At 45.0% G+C, this 20,461-nt stretch overlaps 1 protein-coding gene across 15 annotated transcripts in view; it reads right to left on the bottom strand.

The window, feature by feature from the left end:
- The window catches only part of PCBP3 (poly(rC) binding protein 3), a 220,894-nt gene that overhangs the window by 122,525 nt on the left and 77,908 nt on the right, over positions 1 to 20,461 (bottom strand). For 11 of the 15 annotated variants that reach the window (XM_043474618.1, XM_043474619.1, XM_043474616.1 and 8 more), the window contains one exon: positions 10,985 to 11,021. The exons of the other annotated variants lie outside the window; for them this stretch is intronic. Coding sequence is in view for 8 of the 11 variants with exons in the window: in XM_043474616.1 (XP_043330551.1) it covers positions 10,985 to 11,021 (37 nt within the window). In the remaining 3 variants the exon portion in view is untranslated. Of the gene's footprint in view, positions 1 to 10,984; positions 11,022 to 20,461 lie in introns of those variants that run through there. 15 annotated transcript variants of the gene reach the window in all.

Below are 20,461 nucleotides of genomic sequence, written 5' to 3'. Positions count from 1 at the left end.
TTCTGCTGGTCAGATACGCCTGTCTGCTCTGGTGTTCTGCATGCACTTCTGTGTCTGAAGGTGTATTCCTGATGGAGAGAGATGTACTCCACGCCCACCTACTCCTCTGCCATCTTGTTCTCCCCCTGAATTAAACAGTTTTTTTCACGGAGAATAGAGAAAGTGTTTGTATGAAGATTTGGTAGTTCAAAATTTTTCCAAGTGGAGCTGATAGACAAAGTTTTTTCTTCTTATAAACCATCGACTCCACTACACGGAAGAGCCTTGCTGGCATGGGCAAGCAGCTAGGCCTGCAGCTCCTTCAGCTCCCACCGTATCTTCAGCCTCTCCAAGTGCTGGGCCTCTCCGTATATTTTACTTGATGAGTTCAGATACAAAAATGATCAGATAGCTGATGAAGTGTCACAAGCAAAGTGAAACAAGAAAAGATCACTTAAAGTAATTAGCCTCCAACTAATAAAAATAAATGGAAAAAAAAAGAAAAGATCACTTAAAGCATTTAAATGATGATCCAAATTTAAAGTGATCTCAGGATGCAGTTTCACGGTGTCCATACAGTCTGTTCCTTGCTGAGGACCAAAGACAACCACCATCTGCTCCGCCAGCTGAAGCAAGCCTGTGACGTGAACAGCGGCCCCACCCTCCTCCAAACTTATAAACTTTTGCACAGCAAAGGGAACCACAAATAAAACAAAAAGACAACCTACAGACTGGGAGCAAATATTTGCAAACATGCAACCATCAAAGGCTTAAATTCTAATATACAAACAGCTCATACAACTCAACAACAAAAAAAGAAGTGACCCAATCAAAACATGAGCAAAAGACTTAGAGACAATTCTCCAAAGAGGAAATAAAAGTGGCCAATAGGCACATAAAAAGATGCTGAACACCTCTAATTATTAGAGAAATGCAAATCAAAACTACGAGGTACCACCTCACACCTCAAAATGGCCATCATTAAAAACTTTACAAATAACAAATACTGGAGAGGATGTGGAAGAAACGGATGCTCCTACACTGTTGGTGGAAATTTAAGTTGGTACAGTGTACCAACTATGGAAAACAGTGTGGAGGTTCCTCAGAAAACTAAAAATAGAGCTATCATATGATCCAGCAATCCCACTCCTGGGCATATCAGACAAAACTCTGAGTCAAAAGGTACATGCACCCCTACATTCACAGCAGCACTATTTCACAATAGCAAAGACATGGAAACAACCTGGATGTCCATCACCAGATAAACAGATAAAGAAGATGTGGTACATATATATAATGGAATATTACCCAGCCATAAAAAAGAACTAAATTCTGTCATTTTGCAGCAACATGAATGCAACTAGAGATTATTATACTGACTGAATTAAGTCAGAAAGAAAAAGACAAATACCATATAATATCATTTATATGTGGAATCTAAAACACGACACAAATGAACTTATCTATAAAACAGAAAGATTCATGGACATGAAGAAAAGACTTGTGGCTGTCTAGGGAGGTAATGGAGGGATGGAGTGCAAGGTGGGGTTAGCAGATTATAAGCTACTGTTTATATAGGATGGTTAATCAACCAGGTCCTACTGTATAGCATAGAGAACTGTACTCAACATCTTGTGATAAACCACAATGGAGAAGAATATTTTAAATGTATATGTATGACTGAGTCATGTTGCCGTATAGCAGAAATTAACACAAATTGTAAATCAACTATAATTTTTTAAAATCTTCAACTTCACTGATAGAGGAAAAAACAAAAAAGAAACATGTTTTGTGTCAGTGTACAGTGTTACCTTGGGCTCTAACAGGCACTCTAAAACTACTGATGAAAATGGAAAATGGCCCAGTTTCCTGGAAGGTAACTTGGCCATAAGACTTGAAGTCTGAATTCCCAGGACTTAACAGTGGTGAAGTGAAATCCAAGAGTTCTGAAAAGGGAGCTCTGGACTCTGCTCTGGTGTTGATATCAGTGTCCTCACTGGAAACTGGATACTCAGAGGCCTTGGAGAACTGTGGAGGCCCGGTGAGGAGCTTCTCCTGGAACACAGCAAGCACTGTGACCGTCTTCTCATGTGGTCATATGCGTACCCCTGGAAAGACTCCAATGCCCCTGCCCTCTCTGTGGAAGCCTGAACGATGAATCTCCTTCTCTGGGACTGGGCAGGACAGATAAGGCGATTGCGTCTCACAGATGGAGAAACAGCATAGATGGGCGAAGACCTGGCAAGGTGCCAAGCTCACAGGGGAATCCAGGAGAAGGGCTGGAAGAAAACCAGATCCCCAGGCTGACTCCACCAGCCCAGGCAGGCTCCTACTGGAAGGTTCTCTTTCCATAATATTCACCCCACTCTGCCAAATGAATACCGGGGATGATGAGAGGAGCTGACTGCCGGGCACCCTGGAACAGCTGTGCTCTGGCCAGCCGGTCTGGCCTGAGGCCCCGGTTCTGCACAGACAGACGGCCCACGGGGGCTCCGGGGTGCTGAGCCCTCTCATGACCAGCATGCTGTGTGCAGAGCCAGAGACAGAAGGGCAAAATCCAGCACGTGGACCCAACTATGGGGTGAACAAAGCTGCCCAGTGATAGGTTTAGGCCCCAAAAGACTGAAATGGCCAGAGCTCTTGGAAAAGGTGAAAGCCCTCACTGAAAACGTCTTTCTGGCTCGGTGTAACTGGAGCTCACCAATGCTCACCCCTCATGTCCAAAGAGAAGACAAGCGCCTGGGAGCATGGAGGGCATACCTAATGGTATGACCCCTAAGTGTCACAGGAATTTCAGAGGAAGAATACGGGGGCCTGAGTAAGCAGAGTGAGTGTGTTTAACCGGATAGATAGAAGTACCCTTGGCCCCTGTGACCGTGCAGGGCACTCCCCAGGGCAGAAAACACCAGCCCACCCCAGCAGGGGCTAAAGTGGGGCGCAGCCCTCCACACCTGGGCACAACGGACCCACTCTCGCCGGAGTGCGGGTGAAGCTGTGGGTGTGCATTGCATGCGCAGGATGCAGACAGGCTGGCTCCCGCTTGTCTGAGGTGTAGCTGGGGGCGAGTAATCCTTCAGCAACACACGCCATCCCTGGCCAGCCACACAGCTCTGGATCCATTGCTGTCTCTACGGGGCCACCAGACAGCCCAGCCATGCGGCAGGCAGCGAGAGAGGAAGGAGTGAGTCCTCTCCTGGAAAGGCATCAGCCCCTTCATGCCAGGCTGCTCTGGGTCGACAGCACTCGCCAGAGGAGCCCAGAGTGAACACACGCCAAGGAAAGAAAAAGGAAAACCAAGAACAGGAAGGAGGGAGGGAACGGGTGCCTTGAGCCCTCCGCAGGACCAGGGGGCAGCACCGAGGCCCTTCATTTCTGTCTGTGCTCAGGAGAGCAGCCAGGCCTGAGAAGCATCTTCGGGATGAAGGGCAAGTCAGAACCTCGGGAGGCGGGGGAGCGGGGCCAGGCCCATATGGGCTGCCCTCCTTCCTGCCCTCTCAGAGCAGGAGCTGTGGCTGCATAGGGCTGGCCCAGCCTCGGGGGCTGTGGGTCCTGCGCCACACCCTAGCACACACCTGCCCAGGTATCGCTGCTGCTACACAGCCATCCTCACATCACGGCAGGAATGCACTTGGTCTCATGGACACTGCTGGCGTTCAGAGGGCCTGTGGACTGTGACAGTGGGTGTAACTCAGGCTTCTGGTCCCTAAAAGCAGTTGCCCGCCCTCCATCTCAACACTTCTCCTTCCCATCAGCTGGCTCAGTGCAGCTAGAGGTCAAGAGAACAGAGCCAGGTAAGAGCACACAGAGCGACAGGCCACCCAGAGTTGGAGTGGGCATGGTCTCTGGGCAGGGGCCACGTGGAGCCTAGCCCACCCATCCCAGACCTGTTACAGCCAAAGGAATTGACTTTGGCTAAATCTGGTCAAAGCCATCATGTTTGGGAAAAGGGTGGCAGAGGATGAGATGGTTGGATGGCGTCACTGACGCAATGGACATGAATTTGGGCAAACTCTAGGAGATGGTGATGGACAGGGAGGCCTGGCGTGTTGCAATCTGTAAAGTGACCAAGAGTTGGACAACAACTCAGCGACTGAACAACAACACCGTGTTTGGGGTGCTCTGTGTTCCAGCAGAGTCCTGTCCCCGTGGGCTTGGCTGCTGCTCTCCATAATCGCCGCTCTGAGTGGACCCCCTCAGGATGGAGCCTGTATTCCTAAAGCCCAGGGTCATTCTCCTTTGGGTCCAACACAGAAACTTACAGAGCGTGCCACCCTGGCTCTGGCCCTGATCCTAACCCTCACACTAACCTCTACAGTAACTACTGCTCACACAACCCCAATCCTTTAACCTTAGCTCCAGCCCCAACCTTATTGTGTGTGTTAGTTGCTCAGTCGTGTCCGACTCTTTGCAACTCCTCAGACTGTAGCCCGCCAGGCTTCTCTCCAACTCTTTGCAACTCCTCAGACTGTAGCCCACCAGGCTTCTCTGTCCATGGAATTCTCCAGGCAAGAACACTGGAGTGGATTGCCATTCCCTTCTCCAGAGGAACTTCCCAACCCAGGGATCAAACCCTGGTCTCCTGCATCGCAGGCAGGTTCTTTACCACTTGAGCTACAGAGAAGTCCTAATTCTAGCCCAAATAAGATACTGAAAAGGTATTACAACTGGGAAGAGATTAAAAAGCATCAGTAAGACCTAACAGGATTTATTCCAACAATCAACACTTGGCATTTCATTGATGTAATTATCTTTAAGAGATAAAAGGAGACAATCCTATGACTCTCTTAATGGCAGCAATGAACATTCATTAAAATGTAACTTTTATTTTTTATTAAAAAAAAATTTAATAGAAGAGCAACAGAAGGAAACGTGTGTAACTTGATGAACACTATGTACTGGACAGCCAGCTGCCGCAAGCACACTTCACAGTGAAGGAGCATTCAGGTCAAGTTAGGAATGAGTCAAAACTCAGCTGAGAAACCCACTGCAAGTAAAAGCATGGCTGTGTTCAAATACAGAAAAATTGATAGCTTTCCTATACATTATTAAATACTAGAGGAATGTAATAGGAAAATTCCAATTCGAATAAGTAGATAATATAAGTCAGGAAAGAGCTCAAAAGAGAAAACATATAGCAAAAAAGCTATAAAATATAACTGAAGGCTAATTAGGGAATAAATGAAGAAACAGAATATCTTCCTCTTTTAGAAGCTGAATATTGCTAAAATACCAGCTGTCTATCATTTAAATTATAGGTTTGATCCATTTGAAATGAAACCCCAATCTGATTAGCTTGGGGTTTAAAAATCATCCTAAAGTTCATCTAGAAATTGAGTAGCCAAGAATAACCAAAATAAATATACCATGAAACTAAATTAAACCAGTATACTGGCTTCCCTGGTGGCTCATCAGTAAAGAAACCACCTGCCAATGCAGGCGATATGGGTTCCATCTCTGGGTCAGGAAGATCCCCTGGTAAAGGAAATGGCAACCCATTCCAGTATTCCTGCCTGGGAAATCCCATGGACAGAGAAGCCTGGTGGGCTACAGTCCATGGGGTCACAAGAGAATCAGACATGACTTAGCAATTAAACAACTGGCACAAGAACAAACAGATCAATTAGAGAATTCTGAAATAGATACTAGTATATGCAATATTTTCATATAGGACAAAAGTAGCAAAACAAACCATTGGGAAAATGACGTAATTTTCAACAAATAGTGTTTTCAACATTTACAAGGAACTTATTTGTTCAATACTGGTAAGCAAGTTATATATTCACCTAATAACATAACTTTGGCCACCTGATGCAAAGAGCCAAGTCATTGGAAAAAATCCTGATGCTGGGAAAGATTAAGGGCAGGAGGAGGAGGGGACAACAGAGGACGAGATGGTTGGATGGCATCACCGACTCAATGGACCTGAGTTTGAGCAAACTCTGGGAGATGGTGAAGGACAAGGAAGCCTGGCGTGCTGCAGTCCATGGGGTCGCAAAGAGTCGGACATGACTGAGCAACTGAACAACAAATACCATATATCAAATTAAATCCCAAGTGGACTGCATATGTCAAAGCAAAAAGTAAAAGCAGAAAGGAAAACACAAGTGACTACCCACATTTCAGGCTGGGAAAGGATATTCCTAATGCAAACACCATAGAAGATGACGTCACAGAGTAGCATATTGATAGACAGCACCAGACGGCCAACATCAGAGTAAAAGGTGAATGGCTCCAGGGAAAGCAAAAGCCTGGAACATGAAAGCTGAATGTCCTCAGTGCACAAGGATGCTCACACTTGAGAAGGGCCACATGCTCTAGAGGAGAGGCTCAGCTGCTTGTACTGGGTGTGTTTCTGCTTTGGGAGATGCATAAAGCCCAGGGTTTTCAGGGGCTGGGAGCCCAGGCACTCAGGCTGCTGTAATTCACCAACTGAGAGGAACTGGGCAGTCGCCCGTCACACCCCTTCTAAAACGTCTGTCTCCTCTGACCCGGGTTGCACAGGGACGAACACCACCATACTGCCTTGGGAAGGGGGGCCAACTGATGCACAAGGATGTCTACTGGCTACTGGCTCATGACTACTGGCTCTAGTGACAGATCTGCAAACAGTCCAAACACACCGAACAGAAAGGGAGTGATTTAACAAAATAATACCTATATCCCTATAGTTGAAACTGCGCAACTTTTAATAAATAATGTTTGCAAATGGTAACTTGGAACATATTGTGGTACACCGCTGCGTTTGAAAGCAGGGCACAGAAATGTGCATGCCGCTTAATCCCAGAGGCGAAGCCTGGAGTGAAATAGAGCAAACTGTCTCAGCAGAGGCTCAGCCCCTGCAGCCCCCGCAGCCCCCGAGCACCACCATCAGCAGGGTCCCCTCTGAGCACCAAGGTGCTGTGACAGTTATGCATGGGGGCAAGGGGGGAGGAGGCGGAAACACACAACAAACATGCAAAACCGAGAGGGCACAGGGTCCTGGAGCCTTTGAAGGAACACAACATAAGAAGCTGCAGCGCTCAGCTCCCCAAGGAGAAAGATTTTCCACAGGATTCGGCGAGGCAGAGGCCACATGATGGAGCAGAGACACAGCCCCGCTGGGAGGGCCAGATGGCCGTGGCACTTGGCCCCAGCAGAAGCAGAGGCTGAATCGGGTAGAAGGCTGCTTTCATTGTGTTTGTGTGTGTGTGTGTGTGTGAAATAGTATTTGCTGTACAACCCTTTACGTTTTATTGTTAACAAAATTACAAATGTACCTAGTTTTGAAAGTCAGAGTTCCACAGAACTGAAGATGACAGTGTTGCCTGCCGTCTCTCCGTGTCAGCTCCATGGGCTCTTGCTCTTTTATCTTTTACCCTCTTGCTATTTCTATCCCCAGTTCTAACGATCAGTTTGTATGGCTCTTCCTGACTCCAGGATCTTGTGTGTCATCCACTAGCTGCCTCCACCCCTCCCTCTCCCCTATCCCTCTGTTACACCTCCGTCCACCATCCAGCAGGGACCACAGGCGGTTCACTCCTCACACTGCACCTCCCTCCTGTACATGCGAGTCTTGGAGTAAAGGACGGCCTCCCATAATTTTCTGTGTACTTATTGTTGATTCATCTCCAGACTCTTGCCAGGGATCTGTGGCCATCCAACCCCTCAAACACAGCAGGGAACAGCCCACCAGCTCCTCTGGGAGCCCCATCTTCCTGCTCCTCCATCCAAATGGCAGAGCTCTAAGGTGTCCCCTTACATATAGTTGCTAAGTCATGTCCAATTCTAGCGACCCCATGGACTGTATCCCGCCAGGCTCCTCTGTCCGTTGGATTGTCCAGGCAAGAATACTGGAGTAGGTTGCCATTTCCTTCTCCAGGGGATCTTCCCCACCCAGTGATCAAACCCGAGTCTCCTGCATTGCAGTCAGGTTCTTTAACCTCTTAACCGGCTGAGCTACAAGTGAAGCCCTGCCTGCTCCCAAAAGCCCACCCCAGGTTCCTGTTGTTCCGAGGGCCAACAGAGCAGGGACTGGGGTCACCGGCTCCATAAGCCACTTGAGTGTGGCCATACTTCCCGTCTGGGACCTTCTGTTGTGTGAGCCCCCGGCCAAGGCTCCACCCTCCAGTCTTCAGCCAGGGTGGGGAAAGGGTGTGTACCGTTGTGGGAGGGGCCAAGTCTGACTGCTTCTTAAACAGGCTTTCCACCGTCTTCCTATTTCCGCTTTTCTCCCTGGATTACCAGGCGCGGGCATCAGCTGAGGCTGAAAGCTGATGACAGAAGCAAGCAGCAGAAGAAAGGTTGGAGGCACAATAAGGGCCTCAGATAAAATCAAACCTCCTAGGGGTCGGGGCGGGGTGAGGTCCTTGACCAGTCTTCAGGGACGTGTGGTCTCTGGTAGCAGCACACTGCTGTGGCGTGGAGGGGACAGAGGCAGGACAGGAAGGACCTGGTGTCTGTGAGAAGGTGGTAGTACAGGGCTGCCCCGTGAACCATAGGCTGGAGGCGGAGGGGTCACCAAGAAGGACATGGAGTGAGGGGAGGCCCTAATAGAGGAATCCCGTGGCAGGACTCTGTCTGCACTCACTGTTGGTGAGTTTTAAAGTTCTTTTTCATATTTCCCAATTTTGTAGTGAAGGTAGTCATGTTAATGCGGGGAGAGGGGCGGGGGCGAGTTTGAAAGCAAATAATCATTCTCAGTATCATGAAGAATAAAAGACTAGAGTGAATAAGACGTCACCAAAGTTCGTGATCATGATTTCTTAATTCCCTGATCCTAGTGCGGTCGATGGCCCAGTCTCCAGCCCGGCGGGGAGCCAAATGCCTGTGGAACAAAGCGGGTCAGGGGCCCAGCGGGGTCTGAGCGCAGGCACACGGAGACGGAGAAAGGCCCATCTGCAGCTGCTCCACGGCACTAAGTTCTCGGAAGACGAGCAAATGGAAAACCGCGTTCTTCCTGGGCTACTGTCCCCTGGGAAACATCCGGGGCAGATGAGCTCCGTTCTGGCTCGTCAGTCCCCTGGATCCCACAGGAAGATGCAGACGCCTTCACCAGAGACAGGCATATCTGTTCCAACCAGCTCAGAGCTCCTAACGGCTCCCTCCCCACCCGCAGAGGAAGGACAGGTGCCCTATAAAAAGCCTGCGCCTTGCCTTAGCCAGGCCTCAGGGGAGCCCCAGAATAAGCCGCAGTCCCTGGAGCTACTGTCCTGCCGGGGTGCTGGCGGCCTCAGCTCCCACATTCGGCCCACGGGCTGTGCACACGCGGATGGGGAGGTGCCTGGCCAGCTCGCTCCTCCCAAGCATGCTGATGTGTCCAGAACTGGCGGCCGGATCTGAACCCACTTTTCCTGCCTGCTGGGGGAGATATGTGGGCAACAGCAAAGTCCAGGGGAGAGAGGCCCGGCACACACAGGGTGCTGTTTATATGCCTGAGTTCCAGAAGCCTTTCCTTGGAGATTTCTGTGAAAATTAGATCCAGATTTGCACAATTACAAAGTTGGTCCCGCGCCAGCGAGGATCTGGATGTCCTCTAAGAACCAGGTATTATAACAGCTTTAGTCTGAAACAATTCAACACAGAGGGAAAAAGACCACCCAGCTCCCTGCTCCCTTGCTCAGCATCACGGCAGTGAGAAAGGACAGAGATGTGTCTGCCCTGTCCTCCTCCCGGACCCGCCCTCCTCCCGGCCCCGCCCCTTCGCGCTCTCGGCTCCCTTAGGCCTGGAGCTCTTTCCCCTCCACCAGCCACAGGGCCGGCTCTGATGCCTCCTCCAAGGCTCTGCTAAGATGCCCCTTCCCAGGGCTATTCTGACCACCCATCAGTGCCTCCAGACCCCAATTCTTCTCTGTTCGTCCCCAGCAAGCGTCACCACCCGGCACACGTATTACTCGTATGTTTTATATGCCCACGAGGATGTAATAAAGAAGGCTGTGATTCCAGAAGTATGCCCAGCCCATCACAAGCATTCTGTCAATATTTTCTTAACAAATGCATCAAGGTCTTTGCTCAAGCAATCTGTAACCTGAGAACTTTTCTCTTCAAATACTGTTCATCTGGTGACCCACCGGCCCCAAGCCCCATGTGCACGTGCTCTCTGCCTCCTTGCCCCTGTCTCTCATGTCTCCCGAGGGGGCTGCTGGTGGCAGACCCTGGAAGGTCACAGTGGCGCTCTAGCGCTCTGATCCGGATCGGGTGAGCTCAGGACCACTCGGGGCTGTGGTGAAGATCACCTAGAAGGGCAGATACCAAGCCTGGAGCCTACATTCTATCATCAAGGCAGCTCCCAGTTATCCTGCCACCACTGGATATGAGTGGATGTGAGCTCATGACGTCAGAGGCCTCGCCTCAGAGCCCCATCTCACCACCGGCAAGCACAGTGACCAGTGATGTTGCCTGCCAAGCCTTGGAAAGTGAACAGAAGGGCAGCACCACCCCACGGGGCAGGGCTCGGGGCTCGGAGGAGGATGGGCACGGACCAGCGCCACCAGGACCACAAGCCTTCCCAGCAAGGCCACTGAAAACTTAGAAAAATGAAGGCATCTTAAGGATAAATTTAAAAGGAATCCTTTCAAGGTAGTTTTGCAAAACTGGAGTCACAGCCACAAAGAGGTGTCCTTGGGGCCTGAACATGACACCATGACGGCCACAGTGCACACTGGTCACTGCTGGAACCTGGGACGAAGGCACTGTCTGCTCGGCCCAGGCGAACAATTGGTTCTCAGGCCCCTGCTGGACAGTGCAGTCAGGGTGACTCTGAAGAAGAAGGTTTTTAGGAAAGGAGGAAACTACCTCTTTTTACATACTGGTTCTCCAGAAACCAGAGGGAAATGACACACACCACTGATAGGGCGCTGCTCCTGACCTGTGATGGGGCCCTTGTGTGACATGAGGCCAGGCCTCAAGGAGAGTCAGCAAGACACATGGCTTCATATGCAAGCAAGACTTGACAACTCAACTGATGTGGAAAGAATCACTCAATTTAAAGACATACCTCTCCAAAGGCATCACAAGAAGCACTACTTACATGGAACCATGTGAAGAGCTTCCCTCTGTAGGCAGCCCTGTAAACAGGTTAAAAAAATTATTATAACTGGAAATCATGGTAGAAAATAACCCAAAGAATGCTCCATCACCTTAGATATCAAATTTTATCAAACTAAATAAATGCTTTAGAAGAATGTAGCCATGAGTCAGTTATTTAGAAGGCCAAAGATAGTCTCCAGGAAAAAGAATTCCATGAAAGATGGTTGGATTCTAAACTGAGTCTGGAACTTGAAAGACACCAGTAAGCACTCAGAGTGTGGTCTCCCCTGAACCCTGGCCCACAGTCCTAACCCTGGTGAAAGTCTGGGTGGCATTGACTCCTACAGCCCTTGAGGTCTATGGGGAGCAACAAGGAGAAGAGCGCAGTGAGGTGTAAACAGGACCCCCCACTTCAATGCCCACCCACACGGTTTCAGCTCCAAGTTGAAGAACGCTGTGCCTGGACAGTAGGACCTAGGACCCCGGCCTGTGCAGACTCCACGGCAGGTAAACAGCTCTGCCTGGGCCTCCTCTGGGAGCCCTGAGGCATCCATCCAGGGAGGGCTGAAGGCCAGGGAAACTTAAGAGACATCCACTTCCAGCATGACAGCAAGGAGGAACCAGATGGACTCCCCAGCCTCAAACAGTGAAGAAACAGACAGAAGACATGAGACAAAGGTGCTCAGCAATGGGACAACAGGCAGCACAGAACAAGGAGCCTCAGCGGGAAACACATGGGATGCATGCTGGCTGCGCAGATGACAGTTGGGGAGGTTTCGAGGCCACAGCGCCAGAAGGGGGACCCAGGCAGAGTCAGGGGAGTCTTGAGGTGAGGAAACAGCTGAGGTTCAAGGAGCCGACGGCAGCGAGAACTAGCAGGGTGGAAGACCAGAAAGGAGAGCGCTAAGACGTGCTCTGGAGACCGGTGGGGGTGCACCTGACTCTTCGCCAGGACACTGGTCAACCCGTGGGACTGAGGCCAGGGAATGAGCAACAGCAAGAAGCAGGACAAAGTGTCGCCATCACTGGTGCAGTCTCAGGAGTGGACCTCACTGCCACCAACTGGACCAGGGAACTTATGACACAGGGACCACTGGGCCAGGCACTTGGGAGAGCACAGACCACTAGGTGCTGCCTAACAGTGCTCAATAGCAAGCCACCAAAGGGGCTAAACTTTCCAAGCAACAAGTCCATTTCAAGAGGAAAATCTAAAGTAATTAAAAGAATGCATAACCCAGCAACATATAATCATGATGTCTTTTGTTCATTTAAAAAATACCAGGGATGCAAAGCAGCATGAGAATATATCTCATATGGAGGATAGTTGATCAATAAGAAAAGGAACCAGAAATTACCCAGGAAATAATTAGCAAATGCAGTCCCTAAAACAGCTACTATAAACACATTATACATGTTCAAGAAGATAGAGGAAAGCATAGCTTATAGGAGAGACATGAAAAGCATTTTTAAAGAGACCCAAATTAAACACATAGAGATGAAAAATACATCTGAAGTGAAAAACACACTAGATGGCATTAACATCACATTAGACACTAGGAAAGGAAAGATTAGTCAGTGAGCAGACAAAACAATCTGTGAAGACAGAAATGATCTAAAATGAAACACAAGGAAAGATTCCCTCTTCCCTAAAAACACAGAAATATTTGTGTAATTGAACACTCAGGGCAGGGGTGGAGAACAGGATGGGACAAAATGTATTTAAAGATATAATGACATTTTTTTTTTAAATCGACAAAAATTGTGAATCCATAAATTCAAGGTCAACAATCCCTAAGCAGAAGACAACATGAAGGAAATAAAATCGAGGTATATCATAATCGACTTACCCAGAGAGAAAATCTTCAAAGCAACCAGAGGGAAAAAAATGTATGTACAGAGGAACACAGACATGGTGGACAAGGACTTCCCAGAAATAATGCAAGCCAGAAGTCAATGAGATAACATCTCAGAATAATGAAGGAAAAAGCTATCAACAGGAAAAACTATAAATAGTAAAAATAACTTTCAAATACAAAAGCAAAATGAAGATTTTTTCCCAATAAACAAAAGCTAAAATAATTCATCACCAACACTTCTGAACTACAAGTAATATTAAATTAAAAGTCCATCAAACAAAAGAAAAATAACATCAGAAGAAAATCTAGATCTACAAAAAGAAATGCAAAGCACTGGGAACAAAATTCATAAATAAATATAAGAGACTTTCTTCTTAATTTATAAGATTGTTTTAAAAGATAATAGACTATATAAAGCAAAAATAATGACAATGTATTGTGTGGTTTAGAGCAGTGTAGAAGTAAAATGTCATGACACAGTAACATAAAGGTCAGGAGAAGTGAGATGGAAGTATATTGCTGTTGGGTTTTATACTGTAAGTGAACTAGTACATTATTTGAAGACAGACAGTGATAAGTTAAGGATATACACAATGAATCCCAAAGAAACTAATAAAAACAAAGTAGTGATATAGCTAATTAGCTAGTAAAGGTGATACAATTCATCATAAATAGTACTTGACACAAAATAAGTCAAAAAAAGAGGACAAGAGGACCTACTAGCACATGGGACCAATAGAAAACCAATGGCAAAATTATAAATTTAAGTTCAATCATATCAGTAGTCATATTAAGTATGTGCTAGGTCATTTCAGCCATGTCCAATTCTTTGTGACCCTATGAACTGTAGACCACCAGGCTCCTCTGTCAATGGGATTCTCCAGGCAAGAATACTGGAGTGGGTTGCCATGACCTCCTCCAGGGGATCTTTCTGACCCAAGGATCGAACCTGCATCTCTAACATCTCCTGCACTGGCAGGCGGGTTCTTTACCACTAGTGCTGCCTGGCAAGTCCCTTATTATGTATAAATGGTCTAAAACAACCTAGTTAGAATACAGACATTTTTAAGATTGGATAAAAAAACAGGACCTCACTACAATGTTTATAAGAAACCCACTTTAAAAATAAATATACAAATAGATTAAAATAAAAGGGATGGAAAAAGATGTACCGCTCTAATCCTAATCAAAAGGAAGTTGGAATGGCTATATTAACATCAGAAAAATGAGGTTTCAGTGCAAAGAATATTATCAGAAGTAAAAACAAAGGCATTACATAATAATAAAGGGGTCAAAACAACTAGATATAAGATTATTAAAAGATATAGGAACAAGAACACTATCAAACGACACTATCACTCAATATCACATAACTGGCATTTATAGAGCACTCCATGCAATAACAAACCAATATACATCCAAGTGTTGGGGAGGACCTAGAGAAACAAGCACCTTCATATATCACTGGTGAGAATGTAAAATTGTGCAGCCTATACAGAAAACAGTTTACCAGTTCCTCAAAAAGTAAAACAGAATTATCATATGACTTGGCCTTTCTATTCTTAGGTATATATCCAAAAGAACTAAAAGAATCAAACAGACACTTGTTCAAAGCATCGTTATTCACAATAGCCAAAATGTAGAAACAACCCAAATGTCCGTCAACAAATGAATAAACTAACACTAATATGTCCAAACAATGGAATATTCTGTGGCCATAAAAAGCAGTGAAGTGCTGATACATGCTACAACTCAGATGAACTTTGAAAACATTATGCTCAATCAAAGAGGTCACATACTGTATAATTCCATTTACATGAAATATACAGAATAGGTAAATCCACAGAGATAGAAAGAGAATTAGTAGTTTCCAGGTTATGGGGAACAAGGAATATGGAGAGTAATTACGTAACAGGGATGTGGTGTTCCTCTGGGGTGATGAAAAAGTCTCAGACTTTGAAAAGTCTAAAACTGGGTGGTAGTTGCTCAACACCGCTGAATTCACTGAACTGTACACTTTCTAATGATTAATTATGCATTACATGAATTTCACTTCAGTAAAAAGAAAATAAATATAATAAGGGAATGTGAGAAACTACTGCATGTCAATAAATTTAACAGCTTAAATGGAATTCTTAGAAAAATAAAGCTATCAAAACTCACTCAAGAAAAATCAGATAACTCTATAAGTATTCAAGTTAAAAATCTTCCTACCAATAAAAGAGCCAATCCAGATGGCTTCCATGGAAGAAATATTCAAGGAATAAATAATAGCAGTTTCTTACTGACTTGTCCTGAAGATGGAACGTAAGAAACCACTAGACAAATCCTTCTGTTAGGCAAGAGTTAACTTGATAGCAAAACCCAAAAAAAAGACACTATAAGTAAACCAATATTCCTCATATATAGAGACACAAAACTCTTACATTTAGCATGTGTAATCATACAATATAAAAAATATATCATAACAAAGTGGATTTCTATCTAGAAAAGCAACTGATTCTATACTAAAAAAAAAAAAAACACAAAAAACAACAATGTAGAGGCAACCTCATTTTACTGCACTTCATTTTACTGAGCTTCAGATATTGTTTTTTTTTTTTTAAACAAATTGAAAGTTTGTGCAACCCTTCGTTAAGTAAGTCTATCAGTGACATTTTTTCCAGTAGTGTTTGCTCACTTCATGTGTTTATGTCATATTTTGGTAATTCATGCAATATTTCAAACCCTCCACCAATACAAAGATTACCACTTGCTGAAGGTTCAGATGATGACTAGCATTTTTGAGCAATAAAATATTTTCAACTTAAGGTATACATTATTTTTTAGACATAATGCTATTGCACACATAATAGACTGGAGCATAGTGTAAACATTAAGTAAGCTGAAGCTCCAGTATTTTGGTCATCTGATGCTAACAGCCCACTCATTGGAAAAGTCCCTGATGCTGGGAAAGATTGAGGGCAGAAGGAGAAGGGGACATCAGAGGATGAGATGGCTGGATGGTATCACTGATGCAATCGACATGAACTTGGGCAAACTTTGGGAGATGGTGAGGGACAGGGAGGCCTGGCATGCTGCAGTCCACGAGGTCACAGAGAGTTGGATATGACTGGGCAACTGAACAACAACAACATATTGTAAACATAACATATGTGCATAGGGAAACAAAAAAAAATTCTTGCGACTTTTTATTTCAATATTTACTTTATTGCTGTGGTCTGAAATCAAACTCACAGTATCTCAGAGGTATGCCCGAAATTGTTTATGGACCTTATAAACAGAAAAAAATGAAAAACTATACAATGACTTCAAAGATGCAGAAAAAGCATTTGACAAAATTCAATACCACTCATGAAAACAAACCCTCAGCAGATTTGGAATAAGAGCACTTTGTGAACCCGATAAAGGAGCTCCAGTAAAAACCTACACATAACATCACACATGTGGGCAAAAGACTGAACACTTTCCTCTAAGATCAGGGACAAAGCAAGAATGTCCCCTCTCAACACTTCTATCCAACAGGATGTCAACTGCTCCAAACTCATCTATCAATTCAATGTGATTTCAATCAAAGTGAGAGCAGGCTAAACAGGCAGATAAGGTCATCTGGTATTCCCATCTCTTGAAGAATTTTCCACAGTTTGTTGCGATTCACACAGTCAAAAGCTTTAGCGTAGTCAGTGAAGCAGAAGTAGATGTTTTTCTGGAATTCCCTTGCTTTCCCTATGATCAAACAGATGTTGGCAATTTGATCTCTGGGTCCTCTGCCCTTTCTAAATCCAGTTTGTACATCTGGAAGTTCTCAGTTCATGTATTGTTGAAGCCTCACTTGGTGAATTTTGAGCATTACTTTGCTAGTGTGTGAGATGAGTGCGATTTTGTGGTAGTTTGAACATGCTTTGGCATTGTCCTTCTTTGGGATTGGAATGATAACTGACCTTTTCCAGTTCTATGGATATAAAATTAATTCAAAATATATCATAGACTTAGATATAATAGCCACAATATAAAGTTTCCAAAGGAAAAAATAAGAGAAAGAAGAATAAAAACAGATCTCCAGTTTTACAAAGAATTCATGAGTATGATATTAAAAACATGATGTCTTTTATAAAAAGAAAAAACTGATAAGTGGGATGTCATGAAAATGTCAAACCTTTGATTTTCAAAATACACATAAAAATGAGAAGTCAAGCTACAAAATCGAGAAAATATTTGCAAAACATGTACTCCATTAGGGACTGTACCCAGACTATACAAAGAACTCTAAAACTCAATGAGAAAACAACCTAATTTTTTTTTTCTGAGTTTTATTTATTTATTTTTTATTTTTCATTTATTTTTATTAGCTGGAAGCTAATTACTTTACAATATTGTAGTGATTTTTGCCATACATTGACATGAATCAGCCATGGATTTACATGTGTTCCCCATCCCGATCCCCCCTCCCACCTCCCTCCCCATCCCATCCCTCTGGGTCTTCCCAGTGCACCAGCCCTGAGCACTTGTCTCATGCATCCAACCTGGGCTGGTGATTTGTTTCACCCTTGACAGTATACTTGTTTCAATGCTGTTCTCTCAGAACATCCCACCTTCGCCTTCTCCCACAGAGTCCCAAAGTCTGTTCTGTACATCTGTGTCTCTTTTTCTGTTATGCATATAGGGTTATCGTTACATCTTTTTAAATTCCATATACATGCGTTAGTATACTGTATTGGTCTTTATCTTTCTGGCTTACTTCACTCTGTATAATGGGCTCCAGTTTCATCCATCTCGTTAGAACTGATTCAAATGAATTCTTTTTAATGGCTGAGTAATATTCCATTGTGTATATGTACCATAGCTTCCTTATCCATTCGTCTGCTTATGGGCATCTAGGTTGCTTCCATGTCCTGGCTATTATAAACAGTGCTTCGCTGAACATTGGGGTGCACGTGTCTCTTTCAGATCTGGTTTCCTCGGTGTGTATGCCCAGAAGTGGGATTGCTGGGTCATATGGCAGTTCTATTTCCAGTTTTTTAAGGAATCTCCTACTGTTCTCCATAGTGGCTGTACTAGTTTGCATTCCCACCAACAATGTAAGAGGGTTCCCTTTTCTCCACACCCTCTCTGGCATTTATTGCATTGCAGACTTTTGGATAGCAGCCATCCTGACTGGCATGTAATGGTACCTCATTGTGCAACCTAATTTTTTAAATGGGCAAAATATTTGATCTCTTCCTTCACCAGAGAAAGTATGTGGATGGCAAATAAGGACACAGAAAGATGGGCTGGTGAGAAAAGAGGAAGGCACACCAGCCAGACCAGCCGGAACGCAGCACAGGAGTGCAGCATGGATGCAGGTCACGTGGAGACACTCTTCCAAATCTGAACACCAAGGAGAAAGAAGTAGAAACAGAGACCAACCTCCCAGAGGGAGACAGTGCACCAGGGACAGGCAGCCCAGGTTGGATCAAGAGCTCCCAGCAGCTTGTGAAACACAGAAAGGGGAAGCACGGGACCCTGGGGAGGTGAGCAGGGTGGGCACACAGCAGGGGCCTGGGGCAGGAGCACTGCATTCAGGCAGCTCTGGACACAGTTTCCTCCCCAGGAGGACTACACTGCCCCAAGTGAGCCCACCCTGTCTATAGCCACAAATACTCTTTCTCCACTGATGCTGACTCTGGTAATGCTGATGGTTTCACAGTGGGACACTCTTGGAACTGCAGATTCTAGGAATCTGCTCACGGTTCCCATTTTTGCTAAATGGGAACTCACATCAAGAGAGATCTCAATAAAGGAAGAAGAGCAAATGCCACTGCTTTTACCCAAAACTAAATCAGCCATAGCCAATGTATGACAAAACCCACTGAAATGTTGTGAAGTAATTAGCCTCCAACTAATAAAAAAAGAAAAAAAAAAAGAAAAGAAAAATAAATAAATAAATAAAAAAATAAATCAGCCATAGCAAAGATATGACTTCTAGTGGACTGAATTCTCCCAGTTTGGGGGATGGAGTGTCTCCTTAACTCACCCCCTCCAACAGAGCACATTCAGAGCCCTGCAGTGCCAACATGAAGACAGGATAACTAGAGTTTAAAAGAGCTTCTAGGGGGAGGACGGGCAAGGATGACTCAGCTCCATTTCTATCATAGAATCCACCAGTGCAATTACTGTGTCCAAGTAATTACACTCCTGGTGATGGTCTCAGCAGAAAAGAAAAGGAGGCGGCAGGGGGTTGAACTTCTTTACTCCTCTACCTCAAAAAATAGCATCTTGAGGCCAATGCATGTTGGTAATATGATCACCAAGGAACCAGAAGCTAAGACCCCAAAAGGCCTGACCTGAGCCCTAGCCCAGCATTGTCCTGCCCAGTGTGTCCAGACACACTCCCTTGCCTGGGAGAGCATGTTTTTAACTTGTCCACATACCCTTGATCACAAATTTCTCTGCTTAGAAGGTCAGTGTTATGCTCACAGCACCCATGCATGTCTCATGATGAGATAATTTTTGTTTTATTTTCCTATTTATGATAGATCACACTCAATGTATGTGAATATAGATGTGCACGCCCACATTTCAGTGTTTTTAAGTTATGCTGATGGACTTCACTCACTACTAACAAGCAAGAATTTATAAAAGGATTTTGTTTCAATCTCAGCACATGGACTTATTAAGTTAATATTTTAAACTGCAATTTTTACTGTCTCACTTTTCTGAGTGGGTCACTTTCTACCAGAATCAGACCCAAGAAATCTGCTTGGCCTCTCACCAAGGTATTGAAGTTGCCTAAAACACATCTACTAGACTTTCTAAACAACAACTCCCCAAATATAAGCACTTCAATCAGTGGTAGAAAGTTAGTTCTGCAGGCCCCTACCCTGGACCGTCCGGGAGAGCACGTGCCAGGCAAGAGCAAGTCCTGGTAGGGACAGAGGCCATGTGCTCAGCCCTGCTCTTTACGACAACGACTGCAGATCCTTGCAGGACACATGCTTGCTTTCTGTGTAGAAAACTTAGGAAGTGCAGAAAAGCACTAGAAATATATTGGGTTGGCCAAAAGGTTCGTTCAGGATCCTGAATGAACATTTGGCCAACCCAATATTTAAAAGCATCTCCAATTCCCAAACAATAGCCATGACAGCAGTAGAGGGTATTTTTTTCTGGTAGTTTCTCGTAACATTCACGTATTTTTAAATGAGGCAGAATATATATGCTTTCAGGACAGTATAATACATCTGTGTCTGTAATACTTGCAGAAAATGTTCACAACAGCTTGTTTTAGCTTTTAAACTGTTTATTGAGGGGCTTCCCTAGTGGCTCAGCAGTAAGAATCGTCTTGTTAATGCAGGAGACGTGGGTTCAGTCCCTGCATCTGGAAGATCCCCTGGAGAAGGAAATGGCAACTCACTCCAGTATTCTTGCCTGTGAAATCCCATGGACATAGGATCCTGGCACACTGCAGTTCATGGGGTCACAAAAGAGTTGAACATGACTGAGTGACTAAACAACAGCTGTTTATTGAAATTCAAAGAAATATGTCTATGAAAATCAAACATCTATTATTTGAAATTACTTGTGTTGCTTTTATGCCTAGAACAATGCTTCCGTATATCAAAGATGAGGCTAATTTTCACATACTT

This window comes from Cervus canadensis, chromosome 7, assembly GCF_019320065.1.
Source record: "Cervus canadensis isolate Bull #8, Minnesota chromosome 7, ASM1932006v1, whole genome shotgun sequence".
NCBI lineage: Eukaryota > Metazoa > Chordata > Mammalia > Artiodactyla > Cervidae > Cervus > Cervus canadensis.
Note: the sequence above shows the minus strand (reverse complement) of the source record. Positions and strands in the feature narration are given on the sequence as shown.